Source organism: Gymnoscopelus braueri (genome assembly GCF_963280865.1).
Source record: "Gymnoscopelus braueri genome assembly, chromosome: 3".
Classification (NCBI taxonomy): Eukaryota; Metazoa; Chordata; class Actinopteri; order Myctophiformes; family Myctophidae; genus Gymnoscopelus; species Gymnoscopelus braueri.
In genome coordinates, this window is record NC_137612.1 from 25,885,673 (window position 1) to 25,903,736 (window position 18,064).

Consider the following 18,064-nt stretch of genomic DNA (forward strand, 5'->3'; position numbering starts at 1 on the left):
TTCAGGATATTAACATGGAAATTGATCTGACACAGATTGCAGAAACAGATATTACTGTAAATGGGTTAAGATGGCTACATACTTTACCCCAGTATCCCAGCTAATATCTTGCGTGTGCCAGATATCATATTGGTTCACCATAATTGGAATAAGAACGCGGCTTCTCGTAATCAGGATAATAACATAATCAGGTTACTGGAAACAGGATTTACACGGACAAGCTCCGTAATATAATATCTTCAATATGAATGGGTCATCAGCGTGCATCAAAGCACACTATGGGATAGTTCTAATGAAATCGCACTCACGCAGTGGGGGCAGCTCCACTTGCCCTCAGGGGCCTTCTCCAACTCGGGGTCGAGGCAGACCAAATGATAGGCTCGGGGACAGGTGTCACACAGGATAATCTCGCCGCCCTGCTGGCATACTTCGCAGTAGTCTTGGTGGTCTGTCTCATAGCCATCGCCATCTTCCTCTGGACAATGCAAAGGGCATAGATTAGCGAGATTAACTTTTATGTCCTACCCAGGAATTGAACCCAGATCTCCTGCATGAGAGGCCAAATTTCTACCGCTCAGGCAAGAGGCAATCCCCACTTGACTGGGGCAGATATTGTGCTCATGGGCTTCAGGCAGTACTACTTGTCAACCAGTAGGTATCCAGACCGTCACCAGGGTCTACCTCCAACACTGCAGACGTGCTAGTTATATTGTATTAACATACTCTATCGTACAAAATGGTTAAAATAACATTTTATTCATTAAAATAAGTTACGGATTACAGCTTTAACTTGCATACACACAGTACAAGTGTGCACCAGTGTAGCTGCTCATTGGTCAGTGCAGTTGGATTGCAGTGGATTGCTTAACACATACATGCTCAGTTGCTCATGCACCCATTGTTTTGTTTACTTAAAGTATGCAGTCTGTTGGGTTATGAAGGATTTCGGTGGGATTTAAGTGAAGTACCCAGAGAAAGACACGAGTGGAGAAGGTAAACATACTTTTCCTTTTTTTCCTCCCGCGTCTGGCCTTTTTCTTGGCGGCAGCCCCGGAGGTGTCAGAAAGCACAGAGGCACTGTGGATGCTGATGTCATCAAAGTCTGACTCTTCAAAGAATTCTTCCTCACTCTAGAAAAATACACACACACACAAACACACACACTTTACTTGTAAATGAGGTCTTGAACCTCAATGTGACTCTCCTGGTTAAATAAAGGTTACAAAGGTACATAAATGCATACATGCACGCACGCACGCACGCACGCACGCACGCACGCACGCACGCACGCACGCACGCACGCACACATGATGACTCACACACAATTTGCTTAGTTAAGATGGAGGCAAAAATTACACTGCATTCAGACCCAAATTACATTTATGTTTTATGGTATGTTATATAGAACTAGACCATACCCGTAGGGGGATATGAGCACCCAAGCCCCGGCGAAGGGCGCAGGCGAAAGTACAGACCTTGCTGCTTGTTTCTCGCGCGAAACCCGCAAAACCTGGCAACGTTATCTCCCATTGTTTGACACATAATGGCTAATAAAAAGCTGAGATTTGATGAAATTGAGAAACGGGCTTCGCAGATCAAGTGCTCCAGCCAGTGAGGAGAAACGGGCACACACCGAGACAGATGATATGTTAAAGTATAGTATGTTATGGAGTGCTGTTGTATGGTATGCTATGCTATTCTGGGCTATGACATGGCATTACTATACTAATACCATTTATTATATGGCTTGGTTGAATGCTCAATTCTGATTGGTCAATGACAGCATTCAGCGGTCTGTTATTTATTGATTACAGGCTGCTGCTATAAATAACAGACCGTTGCTATGGACGTAGTTCTGATCAATAAACTGAGCACCTGGATCATATCAATCTGCAGTGCTTAGTTTTGTGCCGTATCCAACATGGCATCCAAGTAAAAAAAACAATGTCATTTTACAGCTTAACATTGCACTAAGGAATATTTTGGAAAACATCTGCGGTGAGAAATAGGCAAACAAAAAAAACCGGATTCATAATAGAAAGAGAGTGTGACGTCACCCCATTGAACGTAATAGCAAAAACCTACCAAGATGGCGCCACCTGTCCATTGAACTCCATTGAACAGTACCTCAAACTATATTGATGAGCACTTACTGGAGTTTGGCGAGCCGGCCGTGTTGCGCAGGATGAACCCCAATCTAACAGACAATTTTCTTTACCATAAGCAAACCCCTTTAACTCAATCAAATAGTGTTGTTGTTATATGTTGTGTCAAATTATTGATTTCTTAATTAAGTAGCTGTGTATAAGCGAGGAGGTCATTATTGAAAAAGAAAACCGGGGTTTATTTCCACTTCACATCGGGGTCTTGACTCACCCTGTTCATTGTCCCTTACATAGCATGCAATAGCATTTATTGTACACCATGGTATGGTATTATATTTTATGCAATGCTATGCAATGTTCAAATAAAGTACATTTCCCATTGAACTTCACCAGTTTCATTCGTCTCTGTGTGAACAGACGAATGAAAGCACAGCACAACATACCGACGATGCTTTCTTCTTCTTCGCACTTTGGGCCAACTTTGATTTGGTCTTCTTTGCCTTCAGCTTCTTCTTCACGTCTTTCACAGCCTTGCTTTTCTTTCTCACTCCTGGCCCTGGGACACAGGACCGCACCACAGTTATGTTAATTGAGATGCCGAGGTTATTATTTCTAAAAACATCCGTTCTGTCACAGTTTACAAGCCCTTACCCTTTCCCTCTTTGGTTTTGGCTTTTTTGATTGGCCCCTGCAGCTGCGAGCTCGGCTGGCTGCTGCTGAGAGAGAGCGGCTGTGCCACGGTAACCGTTTCCACAGCGGCGGCCACGGCGGCAGCCACGGCAGTGGCAGATGCGCCTTTGAAGGGATTGTTGGCACTGAACTCTCGCCACTTGGCTCCCAGCACCGTCATCATCTTTGACATGGGAATCTTCGGGTTCTTCTTGGCAATGAGGGGTCTGAGTAAAACCAAAGAGGAGAGGAGAGGAGAGAAAAGGAGAGGGCAATATTACAGTGTCATGCTCCTGCTCCCATTGATGTAATTGATGCTACCTCCTGCACCGGAGGGAACTGTGTCTTGATTTGCAGACACCCTGCTGCCCCCAGTCCCCGCCCCCCGTAAAGTTTTGCTGTGCACTGCTGTGCCTGCTGTGCCGCGCTACGCTGTGCGTGCGTGTCATGTTTGTGATTTGTCAGGCGACAAGCTGGAGGTTTGGCACAGTGGCCTGTGAGAGATAGTGGGTCAGGGCACTGAGTCCCTGAGCCTCCAAGCTGTCACCGGCATCCAGCGAGCAGCTGACTACTCACAGGGGGCTCTGCAGGAGCCTATGCTCCACTTTGTCAGAGCACGGGCTCAGCTCAAGCTCTGCTCAGCCAGCCAGCCCCAGGTGAGACACACTCTTTATACCAACAGCAGAGCGTTTCTAGCTCAAACAAAACGACCACTGTTTGCTCGCCACCCCAACGCCGTGCTCTAGTTTCACTGTAGGGTGTGCGTGGTGCGTGCGTGCGTGCGTGCGTGCGTGCGTGCGTGCGTGCGTGCGTGCGTGCGTGCGTGCGTGCGTGCGTGCGTGCGTGCGTGCGTGCGTGCGTGCGTGCGTGCGTGCGTGCGTGCGTGCGTGCGTGCGTGCGTGCGTGCGTGCGTGCGTGCGTGCGTGCGTGTGCGTGCGTGTGTTGGAGGATAGTGAGCAGTCCGGTCCCAATGGGATTGTGTTCTTTATTCAAACAGACAGTGGGGACACTGCGAGGGAAAGAGCATAGAGGAGACAGAAGGCTGAAGGCTCTAGTGGGATTTGATCCTGGGTCCTTGGGAAAGGGGAACCTGTAGGTCCTGAGACAGGGGACATGACCACCACGCTATAAATGGACACAGTGTGAAGGTTTTGTTTGTGGCTGAGGAATTGTGCCAACCCAAGGAGGCAGTGCAGAAGATTATTACGCAGATATGAAATAGTTACTAAAGAAAGCTGGAGAGATTCGCTGGCCTTAGTATATCAATCCATCAACAACAAGAAGTCATCACATATTTGTACATGCAATGTGAACAACAATTTGATTCAATACATTTAAATACCCCAAAACTCTCATCAGTAACTAGTGTCCCTTATCAGGGCTAAGTTATCCATGCAATGTCATTTTGTCATCAATCAGTATAATTATGAGTATGAGGCAATTAAAAAAGCCTCTAATTGGTGCAGTGACCTTTGCTCTGACAGACATTCTGTATGGAGCCAATCTACAAGCCCACAACGCATCACATCGTGTTGTAGATCGGCCATTTTGCCAAGCAACGTGTGGTAAGACGAAATATTAATTAGGCATCATTCACAAAATGGACGCTCACCTGAGGAACTGGCTGAAGGCCTTGTAGTTGGTGATGGTCTTATAATCCTCCTCAGTGAAGCCATACTGAACATCCTCCAGACCCCACTCCTGCATCAGCTGGCAGGACGACTTGGGTTCCTGAGACAACATAGAAACAATATATCGACATGAAACGCACGCACGCACGCACGCACGCACGCACGCACGCACGCACGCACGCACGCACGCACGCACGCACGCACGCACGCACGCACGCACGCAGTTTTAACTACTTAGTTGACCAGAGTCCCCCAGGGGTCTATACTACTAGGACCCCTCCTTTTTTCCCTCTAAACTAAATATCTTTGCCGAAAATAGCCGATCTAAAAGTTCACAATGTGTCGCAACGCAACACATTGTTCTATTTTCACTGAATGTTCTCCCCGGAAAAAGGGGACGCTAGGGTTCATGTGGTTACGAATTTAATTAATTAAACATGCAGGCAAGATGAATAGATTAACATTTCATTGAAAGTATGATGTGAAGAGAGACTTTTCACATCATACGCGTAATGAGATACTCAATCACAGCAGAACAAGACAAAGGGCTTATTCACTAACGCACAGCTGTCATTTATTTAAAGTCCCTATCCATGTCAGAAAAATCATCTTTGTTCAATAAATATATTTGACAAGTATTTTTCTTCCCGCAAAAAGTCTCTAAAGAAGCTTTACTGTTAGCCTGGAATACACGGAGGTGCTCGTTCAGCATTTGTTTTTTTTCACCACTTTCTTTGCTCTCTCTTTGCCTCCATTTAGTATGCCAGGATCTATGACTATGTACTGTATGATGTTTGATCCTTCAGAATTTAGGTAGAAAACATCCGAACGTAAACACAAAACGTGTGACGAAAACTTAATAGCAAGCTAGTAATTTACTTACTGACGGGGCACCCACACATGTGGTGCTGGGGACGGGAGAGCGCTTGTTTTGGATCACTAAACATCCCTGCGTACTTCCTCATTGACCAATGCATTGATTTGATTGATTGATTGATTACTTTATAAACTTAAAACAATATTGCAAACAGTACAGCAAGTACAATTACGCAAGCAATGCTAAATATACAGAGATCTCCATATACTGTATGGGCATAAAAGGGACACAGGTAGACAGACAGATACAGAGATGTCTATATATGGGCTGTGCCCGAACCTCTAGTTTTATTAGATGATCGATTATTTTAATTTTTTTATAATCGCAAAATCGATTAGTTCAATTAATTAATTAATTTGTCATGTCACACCTAATCTGAGTTGAGTGTCCCGCGTCAAAACTGGATTCAGTGAGTGCTAAATCCAAATTTAATTGCTTTGGAGGTACGCAGGGCACAAGAAACTACCAGGAGTTTCACAGGACAGCTTAATTTACCGAAAGAAAAAACATGATTTCTGGGGAACTTTAAATATCTAGAGGCATTTTAACTATAAGACAGGCTTAGGGCGTGCTCCCACCAAGAGTTGGCTGGCCGCTGTTAAACGCAGGTTGTGCGCGGCCACAGTTTTCTGCAGCCAGCGGATTAAAAAAAACGGGAGTGTCGCGCCTGTCACTCACTTTCAGGAGCCTCCCCGTAGCCCGCACCGCCTGCCATATCTATGCCGCCTGCTGCCTTGAGCACCATGTTGCTTCCTGAGTCTTGAGACAGTCCGCCTTCGACTCACCCGATTGGACAGAGGGAGAAAATCAGCGCCTGCCTCCAGCAGTTTTATGCTTAGTCGCGGAGAGCAGATAAACGCAAGGTCTGCGCGACTAGCGGAAAAATCTGCTCTTGCGTGAATCAACGCATTTGCATTGACAATGCATTGGCAGATTCTGCAAACAGCGGCCAGCCAACTCCCACCGCACTTTTATTTTACCTCAGGGGCAGAATCTGCCAATGCTTTGTCAATGCAAATGCGTGGATTCCTGGTCTTGCGGATTTTTTCCAAGAATCCACGCATTTGCATTGACAAAGCATTGGCAGATTCTGCCCCAGAGGTAAAATAAAAGTGCGGTGGGAGCGCGCCCTTACGCTTAAATTACACTCTGTCGGACGTGGTCGCATACTGAATATTTTGGATCTACAGTTTTTACTACTTTTTCGTAATAAAGTTGTATTTATTTTGTTGCTTGTTTTGTGTACATTGAGTACTCAGAAAAGCGCTATATAAATTGTATGTATTATTATTACAAGCTTGTGAATTGGCTATTTTTGACGTGCGACACTGGCACGCGCACCAAAGTGTAAATCGGGCTGTAAGACCTTCTGTGAAAAGCTTCTCTTGACTCCAACTCACTTTCATGTTGCCATCATCATCGTCATCGTCATCATCCTCCTCCTCTCTCTTCTTCTTCCTGGGCTTCTTCTCTTTCTTCTCCTTTGGTTTCTTCTTCTTTTTCTTGGTTGGCCCAAAGGTGCTGCTCTCGCTCTCTGAGCCTATCTCTGGACGCTCGCGTTCCTCCTCCATCTCCGAAGCATCCTCAATGTCACTGTCAACTACCGGCTGGACCACTCCCTGATGAACACACATGCAAATGCACGCACGCACGCACGCAGGCAGGCACGCATGCAGGCACGCGCACACGCACGTGCACGCACGCACGCACGCACGCACGCACACAAACACACACACACACACACACACACACACACACACACACACACACACACACACACACACACACACACACACACACACACACACGCACACACATATTTATGGTGTACAATGGCGTCAAAAAAAAAAAAAGCTAAAATAACCAATCTACAAGCTCACAATGCATTGCATCGCAACACATTGAGAATTTGTAGATCTGCTATTTGTGTTTTTATTGATTATTCCATTCAAATCGATTAGTTTGATTAACTGTTGCGCCCCTAATTGATTGTGCCTTTTCCCACAAGCATTAACAAGCAAAATCACATCAAACGTTTACAGACATTTGCAGAAATACAGTAGTGCTAGGGCTGGTTTAAAAAAAAACACAACAGTCAGAATGTGGCATCAGAATTAAATTTGGCCCTCTATCTCTGGAGGTGGTGGACTAAAAAGATGATTTCTGGGCCAATTGGGCCAGATTCCAAGATGAATTCATACAAAGAAAGCCTCTCTTCAGATAAAGGTCCCTCCAGAGCCAGGATTCAGAGATTACTGATGTAAACGGAGCCATAAGGGGAAATGTTTGAAAGAGGAAACCCAATAATAGGGCAGATGATCACGACAGGGGCGTCACTCCCACTGAGACCAATCCATGCAAAACAAATCTATGCGCCACTACGGAATAGGAATAAGCGCACCCCAAATGAACACTATGGATCTCACTGTGTAGGTTAAATGGCAATTCATCCAGTCTAATGGTATTCCAATGTCACAAACTTATTAAAATGGTGAGTCCCCGACATAAACATCTACTTCATAGCCAGATAACTTAAGTCCTCAAATACTGTAAAGAAACCTCCCCAAAAACCAATGCTAATGGAAGCACACTCACCTCTACACTCACTTCCACAACACACCGTGACCCACCAGAGACACAACACAGCCTTGAGCTGCTCTATACACTGTAAACAACTTTACAGTGTTATTATACTCTGAGAGTGTACAAATGGAACCAAATGGACCCATGAGGAGCCATTGGATTCCATGTGTACACTCTCAGAGTTATAGACCCGTAAAGGCCCATTTTGGAGTTAAATTGAGTTAAATTAACACCAAGGATTTTACTAGGCTCCACTGTTGTTCAACAGGGTGTGTGTTGCTGTTCCTTTCATAAATCAATTAATTATTGAATGTATTTATTGTGTGTGTGTGTGTGTGTGTGTGTGTGTGTGTGTGTGTGTGTGTGTGTGTGTGTGTGTGTGTGTGTGTGTGTGTGTGTGTGTGAGTGTGTGTGTGTGTGTGTGTGTGTGTGTGTGTGTGTGTGTGTGTGTGTGTGTGTGTGTGTGTGTGTGTGTGTGTGTGTGTGTGCATGTGTTTGTGTGCGTGCCTCCATAAAGTATGTGTGTGCGTGGTGTAATTGTATAACTCACTCACTCTTACTTGTACCACACCTGTGTGTGTGTGTGTGTGTGTGTGTGTGTGTGTGTGTGTGTGTGTGTGTGTGTGTGTGTGTGTGTGTGTGTGTGTGTGTGTGTGTGTGTGTGTGTGTGTGTGTGTGTGTGTGTGTGTGCGTGCGTGTGCGTGTGCGTGCGTACGTGCATGCGTGCGAGTGTGTGTTTGTGGGGAAGGGGTGGGGGGTGGGGGGGTTGTTCCTCCCCTCTATGTACACACTGCACATGCACGTGTGCACGTGTGAGAGTTTGTGTTCTGGAGAGCATTATGGGGCTTGATCACGCACAGTGGTCTTCTTGCTGCCTGTTGCACAGTAGGCCTGTGTTGTGTGCATGTGTGTGTGTGCACGTGCATGCATGTGTGTGTATGTGTGTGTGCGTGCGCGTGCATGGAGAGTGTTGCAGGCGTTGTTGCTCTGCAGCACAGTGAAAAGGGCTCACGTTGCCGCAGCGCCCGCCAACCCTACCAGCAGCCAGGCTGTGTTGCCATGGCAACGGAAATCGAGCAATGTCTAGGGCTGTCTCGCTCTCTCTCTCTCTCTCTCTTTCACATCTCCCTCTCTTTCTATCTCTCTCCCCCACAACTTCCTATCCACCCCCTGATAATTTTTTGTTTATTTATTTACCTTTCTTTCTCTCTCCCTTTACAGTTCCTGTCCTGTTTTGTCTCCCTCTTTCTATTTCTTCCTCACAACCACTCCATCCTCTCTCTCTCTCTCTCTCTCTCTCTCTCTCTCTCTCTCTCTCTCTCTCTCTCTCTCTCTCTCTCTCTCTCTCTCTCTCTCTCTCTCTCTCTCTCTCTCTCTCTCTCTCTCTCTCTCTCTCTCTCTCTCTCTCTCTCTCTCTCTCTCTCTTTCCCTCACAGCCCCGACTCTTTTTTCTCTCTCACTCTTTTTCTTTCTACTGTGCCACTCTCCCACCACCCCCCCCCTCCTCCTCACTCTGTAGCGGTGGCAGCCAATGGAACGGCGCCATCCAATCAGAGGCGTTTGCATAACGAGCTTGTTATGCAGAGGCCTGTGGTTGCAGCGCCTGCGCACCCAGGCACCCGTCTAGACAAATCTCATTTATGCATAAGAAGAGGGAAGGAGTGAGAGAGAGAGTGAGAGCAGGGGGGGGGGGGGTAGAGAGAGAGAGAGAGAGAGAGAGAGAGAGAGAGAGAGAGAGAGAGAGAGAGAGAGAGAGAGAGAGAGAGAGAGAGAGAGAGAGAGGGGGGGGGGGGTAAATAGAAAAGGGGAGATGGGGGATGGGAATGGGGGCGGAGGAAGAAGAGGAAGAGGAAGAGAAGCAGACAGGGAACCAGAACCAATATTAAGCTGGAGTGCAACTCTGAAGCGAACATGGTACTACTGTACGACATCGTCACGGTGGCCAAGAGTTCAATGTTTTACACACACACATCATGGCACCACAAAATACATATAAAAGGGAATGCTGGCAGCGACAAATAGGGTGCCTCTTCTTTAAAGGAAGAAACCAAAAAAATCTGAAAGGGTAATTAAATTAGATGCATTCCCTGTGATGTTGTTGCCTTAGGGAAATTGCAGCGAATGCCACTGGAACTATAAAATAAGTACAGTATATGCTGACATGACCCAGTTTGACAAAATGTGATATATAGGTTTGTCCTATAGCACCTTAAACGCTTTATCAGAGCAAAAAATAAATGAATAAATAGTCTCTTTCTATTCGTCAAAATCAGCTGCAGCTTTCTGTCAACTCCCATTCCCTCAACTCAAAGCAAAGCAAATTAAAACTTTAAAAAATACAGTCCATCTCTCACTGCCTGCATTTCTTCACAATATTGAAGAGGTAAGCATCACTGCACAGTCATTGTGACACTCCAGAGCCAAACTGCAGCACCCTCTTTTTCCACTGAATTCAGCCATGGCTTCTTGTTTACTCCCAATTCCCCTTGGCACAAATTGATTTCTCACAGGCAGGTCAGTCACCATGCCTCCGTCTGTATGGGCCTTTTGTTTGGGGCAGGCGCTGAGAGGAATCAGACAAGAAAGTCCCTCCCTGGCTAATACTGTATGCCACTGGTACTCACAGTGGTGTCCAGGAACCCCCGGGGGTCCTTGAGGGGGTTCCTGGGTGTCCCCAGCAAACTGAGGAACCGTTTAAACACTTAAGCCCCATTTTATGTTGACAAATCTTCTCGTGTGCACTATGGTCCTTGGCACAAAGTCTTTTTAAATGAGTATCCGCAGCTTAATACAAATCAATTTGGGAGTCCTTGACATGAAAATGTTGGAGAACCACTGCTGAATGCATCCCGCCAGCAGCTCTGCACTGGGAGGGAGATGTGCTTACTGACAGTGACAGCACTGTGACCCCAATTGATCTGTGGCCCCTTTCTGACACCAACCTTTGGCGAGCGATTGGAAGTGAATTACAGCAGCAGTGGTTGTTCTGTGTGAGAGGAAATGAAAAGGGAAAAATGGAGGGGAAGAAAGGGAAAAAAGGCAAAGCAGAAGGGCAGGTAAGGGGTGTACGACGGATTGATACATGAAAGCAAGAAAGAAAGCCAGAAAGAAAGAAAGAAAGAAAGAAAGAAAGAAAGAAAGAAAGAAAGAAAGAAAGAAAGAAAGAAAGAAAGAGAAAGAAAGAAAGAAAGAAAGAAAGAAAGAAAGAAATCGTGACAACATACAGGAAAAGCCAGAAACAAAAGCGGGGGCATCACTACGCAGGCAGAGAAGTGACGTGTGAGAGAGAAGGAGAGAGCAGGCTTGAAAAGGAGGGGGAAAACAGTGTGTGTGTGTGTGTGTGTGTGTGTGTGTGTGTGTGTGTGTGTGTGTGTGTGTGTGTGTGTGTGTGTGTGTGTGTGTGTGTGTGTGTGTGTGTGTGTGTGTGTGTGTGTGTGTGTGTGTGTGTGTGTGTGTGTGTGTGTGTGTTAGTGTGTGAAAGAGAAGAGACTGTGTCAGAGAGGGAGTCCCCCCTCATTAGCTCAGCGGGACCTAGAGCTCAGTGTTTATCACAGACAGCCAAAGGCCTGGTGGCGTGCCTGGCCAGCCGGGCTCCTCACAGCGCTGGCTGGCTTCCCCGGCCATCAGAGAGGAACATCCTGGCTATGTCACTGATACCGCTCTCAGCCACACGGCCATCATGGCCAGGAGACACACTGGGAATGTGGTTCAATGGCACAGTGTGTCTGTACTGTAGAGCGCATGGTTGCATGACCAAAATGTTTACTGCACTGGGGCTTCGCAAATGTTTAGCATTTTGACATGTACATCATGCGGAACAAATCACTCACTCTTAATTTGAATAGGGTTCATAGACACTGGGAATAGACTTCAGTGGCAGAAAACATCAGTAAAGTGGAGAAATTACACAAAGGATGGACACAGAGGGGTGTCTTGCGGCTCAGCCAGTTAGTGGACACAACATATGCTCCTAGTGAGCGTGAGGACCCGGGGTTCGAATCAAACCCCTGTTTTGTCTCACTTGTCTCTCCTCTCTGCTGTTGGTTTCGAAGTATAAATTCGGCTTAACAGGGACACATCCTAACTGGAAACGTTTTACTGTGTGGCAAAAGTATATCCAACTAAATTATGATGAAATTATGAAGTTATCTTAATGTGTTATTTTCCTGTTATACCCCGGATTTAAATCCAGGTCTCCTCCTGCGCAAGTGCTGACATTTTAACCACTGAACTAATAAGGTCTGTCTGCTTGCTCAGGGGAGAAATTGAATTTTGATTTTCAGGCAGTAGTACTTGTCAACCTGGACACAGGATCTAAACGTCTCAGAAGAGCAGGTAGACCAAAATCCAACCTCCTCAATTGTATAAGTTATATTGTACTAACTAGTCCATACCCGGTGAAGTGCAGGCGAAAGTAGTTGCAAACGTGGGGTTATGCCTCTGCTTCTTCCATAGTTGGTATCCAGGTATGGAAAAGTACCTGATAACCTGGTCAACATTTCTGTATGGAGAACTTCAACCATGGTTAATGAGCCAGTTTTACTAAGTCACCATGCTCCACCATTTAGATGGATAAAATAACAATGTATTAGTGAAATAGACAAACATATACTTTGTCTAGGGCCTTCTTTACTTTATTTGATTTGTTTATCTATTCACTGCATATTACACTGCATATTAATGAACATGCATGCATCCATGTGATGTTTTTTCGATATCACAAAAAAGATTGCAGCGTTTTAAAGGGCAATATATATTTGTATACTAAAGTAAGTTGTGTATAAAGTATTATTGTGCACTGACAACTAGATCTATCTCAAGCTGCTAACATGCAGTTAGACACAGACATAGACTAAATGATAACAAAAACTAAACTGTGAGTTATTCAAACATCTGGCATGATCACTAACGTTAGGGACCAGAGACAATGGAGAAGCGTGGCATTAACCACTTAAACTATATATACTTTCGTTGACCGGATTCCCCCAGTCTAAACTAGGTCCCCTGCTTTTCTTCCCTCTACACCAAATGTAGCTATACTGCCAAAGGTTTGGCTATGACATGACCAGAATAGGGAAGCTAGGGTTCATGTGGTTAAAATCCCTCCATCCCAGCTCTAACTTCTGCCACTGAGCTGGCACACATGCACACACAGCTGACCTAATAGTTCCCATTGCCACCTCCACTGCCACCACTATACGACTTCCACCGCCACAGGCACCCATGCACACTCTCTAAACTGGCTCTTACTGCGTACAGCTTACACTGGCACCAATAATGACACTGGTGGCCAACGTGCCCGTAAGCTAGACACGCTCCACCGCCTCCCATTTAGATTACAGAAGCAGTCTGGGGGCTAAAGCGCACCTTTGATCCAACCGGAGGGGACAAGACAGAGACGGCGAACATGAGGTAAGCTCAAAGACAAAATAACCCTATTATGTATGATCGCTGGGGTCATGACAGATGGAACGACTGGCTGCACATGAACACCCCCCTTCCTTACCTCCTTTTTCCTCTTCTTGACTTTTGGCATTTTCCCCTCTTTGATCTTTTTGGGCTTCTTCTTCTTCGGTTGCTTGAGGGAGTCGTCATCAGAGAAGAAGCTATCCAGGGGCGTGAGAGGCATGACGTTGCGCTCGCCATCCCCATCCTCATCTGAACAGAAAAACACAAAGACACAAGAGGCGTTTGCCAGTACTCAGTACATCAACATTTCAGAAACATGATGCATGATTAGTAGGCATGTAACGATTCACTCAACTCACGATACGATTCGAATCACAATACTAGGTTCACGATACACATTTATTTTTTCTCTTACACAACTCCAGTATTTTTTTTACAAAACTGTGTTTTCTCTTATCCTCTTTTCAATACAGTAGCAAATGACTATCAATTCTCTTACAAAGATCCTGTATTTTCTTCTATTTTTTTTACGCGCTCTCTGCTGTTTGCATCGCTTTTTTTTATTTATTAAATCGATTCAAATTGTCACCAGTTTGAATCTATTTACGATGAATCATTACATGCCTAATGATTGGACAATGGACACTGATGCTCTCCTAAATATTTGCCAGCTGGTAAACTGCACCTGATGAGCTCATCTAGCTACCTTATCAGCCACTTTTAACAAGTAACCTGTCTGTTCTAACCACACCCCATACCCACACACAGGACAATGTATATACTAAGACTGTACACAAGGGGGTAGTGGTTTAGGAGGTAGAGCAGCTACGTTGGAATCAGAAGGTTCCCGGTTCGATCCCAGCCAGGCTCCCCATGGGTTATTGTCAAAGTGTCCTTGAGCAAGACACTGAACTCCGACTGCTCCCGGTCAGCGGGTTGGTGCCTTGCATGGCTGTGTTTAAGAGTGAATGTAAAGCGCTTTGGATAAAGGCGATTTACAAATGCAGTAATGCACCATTTACCATTTAAACAAATGCTCATATTAATGTACATACACATATACATCGTTGTTGTCGGGTGAAAACCTTGTATGTCCAAAAAACATTCCTTTTTCATATTTAAAACCATTTTTTAAATAGTAAATATAGCCAATCTACAAGCTTACAACGTGGCGCATCGAAACAAGCATGTAGATCTGCTATTTACAAAAACATTTGTGCAACACTATTGATTGATAGGGCATTAATTTATGAAAAAAAAAGTTGAAATATGGAGATCCATAAGGTGTCTGCCTAACAGCAACCTTGTATCCTTGCAACCTATACTTAATGCATAATATACTATAATATTAGAAGCTCACAGCACCTCAAGTGTGCTTTGATTAACAATACATACAACATAGCTATTTCAGTCAGCAATTGAAGCAGAGATCTAATGTAGGAGAGAGCCGTATTTAAACGGACCGCCTTGTTGAGGGAATGAGGTGTGATTGGTGTGTAGGAAAGCGTGGCTGATTGAAAGCAATCAGCAGACTGACAGCTGATTACAGCTGAGCTTTTGCGACTACCGTGTCCTGCATGAACTAACGCTATAATTCATTTCATGACAGTACCACCATACTATTCTTAACTATTCTCTTTTTATTGTTGTTATTGCTGCTACAATGTTGAGGAACTGAAACGAAATATTTTTAATCCTCTGTACTTTCTGCAAGAAATGTTGAATTTATGAATCCAAAAGTTAATGTACAGGCCGAATCATGATCACCTCAGCTAAGTTAGTCCCGTGAAAGCATAAAGTGAAACGGTAAACAAAATCACAGCAAAATCTAGTGTTAATTTAACTAGACAGAAAAATGTATACATTCTTTGGGGTTAAATGAACACTATGGATTTGATTGTGCACTGGAGTGACTGTCCCAACTTCTTGAATGGGAAACCCCCTTTCTAGTGCCAGTGGGGCGTAGTAAGCCTATTTGCGGCTTTTTAATGCTTGCTGGGACTAAAGCGGCCCGCTGCAGGTTGTCAGCTGTATTGTCTCAGAGCTGTTGTGTACAAGCATGCCGACTGCTGAGCACGGCAGACTTCAGTGATGCCACAGTGGGTCACAGAGGAGTACTGTAAAGGGAGAGACGGTGATGAGGCAGCCCTGCTCAATTCACCACTGTTAACACGCACAAGCTCTGTCTCTCTCAGACACCCACGCACGCACGCACGCACGCACGCACGCACGCACAAACAGATGCAGGGTGAATCCTGTCCGTTTCTCTCTCTCTTATCCCTGTCTGTCTTTATATCTTTATGTCCGTCTTTCTTTCTCATATACTGTGTAGATATAGCATAGACACACACACACACACACACGCACACACACACGCTTGCACGCTCACAGACTGGAGGCCATAAAATATGCAGCGCATGTATCAGAGTCAATCAGCCAACACTGACACTGAAGTGCACTACTCCCTAATGCGTGGGGTCCTGTGAAGTTGGCCCACAGACCTCACACGCCACTTATCCTCTATTAAGACAGCACACACACACACACACACACACACACACACACACACACACACACACACACACACACACACACACACACACACACACACACACACACACACACACACACACACACACACACACACACATCATTGGCTTCAAAGGATTAATCAATGGCAATAGAACAGTCTATTGATTTCTTCTGAAAACCAAATAAAATACAAGGGCTCACTCCTTCAAAGGTTCTGATTAGTTGGTGACTCCCAGAGCCATATAAGGAGAGTTGCGTCACCTCCGTTCACGTCATTGGGCCAGTCCAATTGCGGCTCGGGAGGAGCCGAATAGTGACAAAGCCCTGAACCGGAAGTTTACGGAATGCACTGGAGTCTTAGCCTGATTATCAGACTGAAGCTGCGTGGAGCTTCAGTCTGAAATTGGCTCCAGTGTCGGGGATTACAAGGGGGAGGGGATTAGAAATTCCCTAAACCAATCCTAAGGGATCCCCACGCCCACCTCCGCCTCTCATTGGACAATGCATTTTGTACCGGAGAAGTCCTAGGTTCACATTTACAACTCCAGACCAAGAGGCAGTCCACTCAGAGAGTGGGCGGGGTCTATGGTATGGAACCAGGCTACTGGAGTCTATGAGCGTTTGTCACTATTTCGAGTTTACATGAACCATGTGACTGGCACTGTTTCTGCCCCCTCATTGACGCAACTCTCCAATAGAAGGCTCTGGTGACTCCCATCTCGATCTAGCTACTAATCTTAGTTTGTAACTCCCATCTCCATATCCAAATAGATTATATATTTCTATCTTGATTTATCCATTGATATCCATCTATCTACATCCATCGATCCATCTATAGCCATCATCCATATCCATCTATCTATCTATCTATCTATCTATCTATCTATCTATCTATCTATCTATCTATCTATCTGCCTGTTTCTTCTCACTTAACCTCAATATAGTTCCTGTATTTCCTTTACTTATTCTTTCTTTCTTTTCTTTTAGTTCTCTTACTGTGTATTTCTTTCAATGTCTCCTATATTCATACAGTATCTCTCTATCTCTCTACATGATGCTCTGAGTTATGGAAGGGCTATACTGCCATGCCTCACAGCAGGGCTCTTTAATGTCTAGAATGTATGTTAGCTGCCTGCCAGGCAAGTCATGATGGCAGTTCAGCTAGCATAACATCTCTGTCAGATGTACAGATTATAAAATGGGCTCAGATGCATAAGCAGAAGGCACTGGTGTCAAGCTAATAGAAAAATACAGCAGAGTTGACGTTCTTGCAGTACTTTTTGACTGGGATATCATAGTTAGGGAAAGTTAGCCAAATTTGTGACCAATCTGGAAAATAAATGCGTACCGATAGCTTTCCTCACAAATGTGTTAAAAAAGGTGTCGACTACCTCTCAATTTGTTCCAACTCAACTCCCTTGGGAAACTTTGTGGGAGCCAATCAAAGGTCCTGGCCATAACATTGGCCATGCTTGTTTACATGCTGGGTTGGATTAGACTAACGATTAGACTAACGCCAAGTACTGTAGTAGTAACGCACATAATCTGTGGTAGATTTGCCCAAAGATGCCAAAACGGAAAACTTCATTTAGTGAAAAATGGAGCAAGTTAAAGGAGTTCACAAAGAAAAGTAGAATTGATGAGTATCGTACACTTTGCACCGTGTGTAACGGACATGATTGATGCCAGCAACGAAGGGAAAGGTGCCATAGAAGTATGGGTAGGCGTACCCTCTTGTCTTTTTTCCATCCTGTCGGATCCCCAAATGAGAGCAAAACAGCAGCAGAGCTATCCAGTACCCAACTATAATATAGTAGGATCCACGGGTCTCCCCTTCTCTTCCCCTCTATCTGTTTTATTAATCTGAAATAAACTTGGGGGTCTATGGGGATCCCTGGCACAAAATATTTTGAGAAGGGGGTCCACGGCTGAATACATATCAATTTGGGGTTCATTGACATGAAAAGGTTTGAGAACCACTGATGTGAACACATGGAAGGGTGTTGGTTACCCACACAGCGTGCCAGATATGTTTTATGTAATGCTAAGATATCTGTGTGGTTCTGCTCTGTACAGTACATATTTGCAGCAGTGTGCTTAATCAGTGTGCTTAATCCTTATTGAGAGTAAGAAATATTGTTATGGAATTTGCAAGTTTGGTGATAATTAGCTTTGTTCACACTTCACAGAGTGGGAGCAGTCCAACTTATCCATGTTGAACAAATATTACCTTAACATCCAATTTGACCTATATGCAC

The 18,064-nt window shown here is 44.9% G+C and overlaps 1 protein-coding gene across 1 annotated transcript in view; it reads right to left on the bottom strand.

Annotated features, from left to right (window-relative positions):
* The window catches only part of chd5 (chromodomain helicase DNA binding protein 5), a 56,200-nt gene that overhangs the window by 33,883 nt on the left and 4,253 nt on the right, over nt 1–18,064 (bottom strand). The window contains exons 2-8 of the mRNA XM_080423365.1: nt 13,372–13,523; nt 6,683–6,901; nt 4,387–4,505; nt 2,757–3,001; nt 2,549–2,661; nt 1,004–1,130; nt 309–475 (exon numbers count right to left, since the gene is read on the bottom strand). Of these exons, the coding sequence (XP_080279491.1) occupies nt 309–475; nt 1,004–1,130; nt 2,549–2,661; nt 2,757–3,001; nt 4,387–4,505; nt 6,683–6,901; nt 13,372–13,523 (1,142 nt within the window). The remainder of the gene's footprint in view (nt 1–308; nt 476–1,003; nt 1,131–2,548; nt 2,662–2,756; nt 3,002–4,386; nt 4,506–6,682; nt 6,902–13,371; nt 13,524–18,064) is intronic.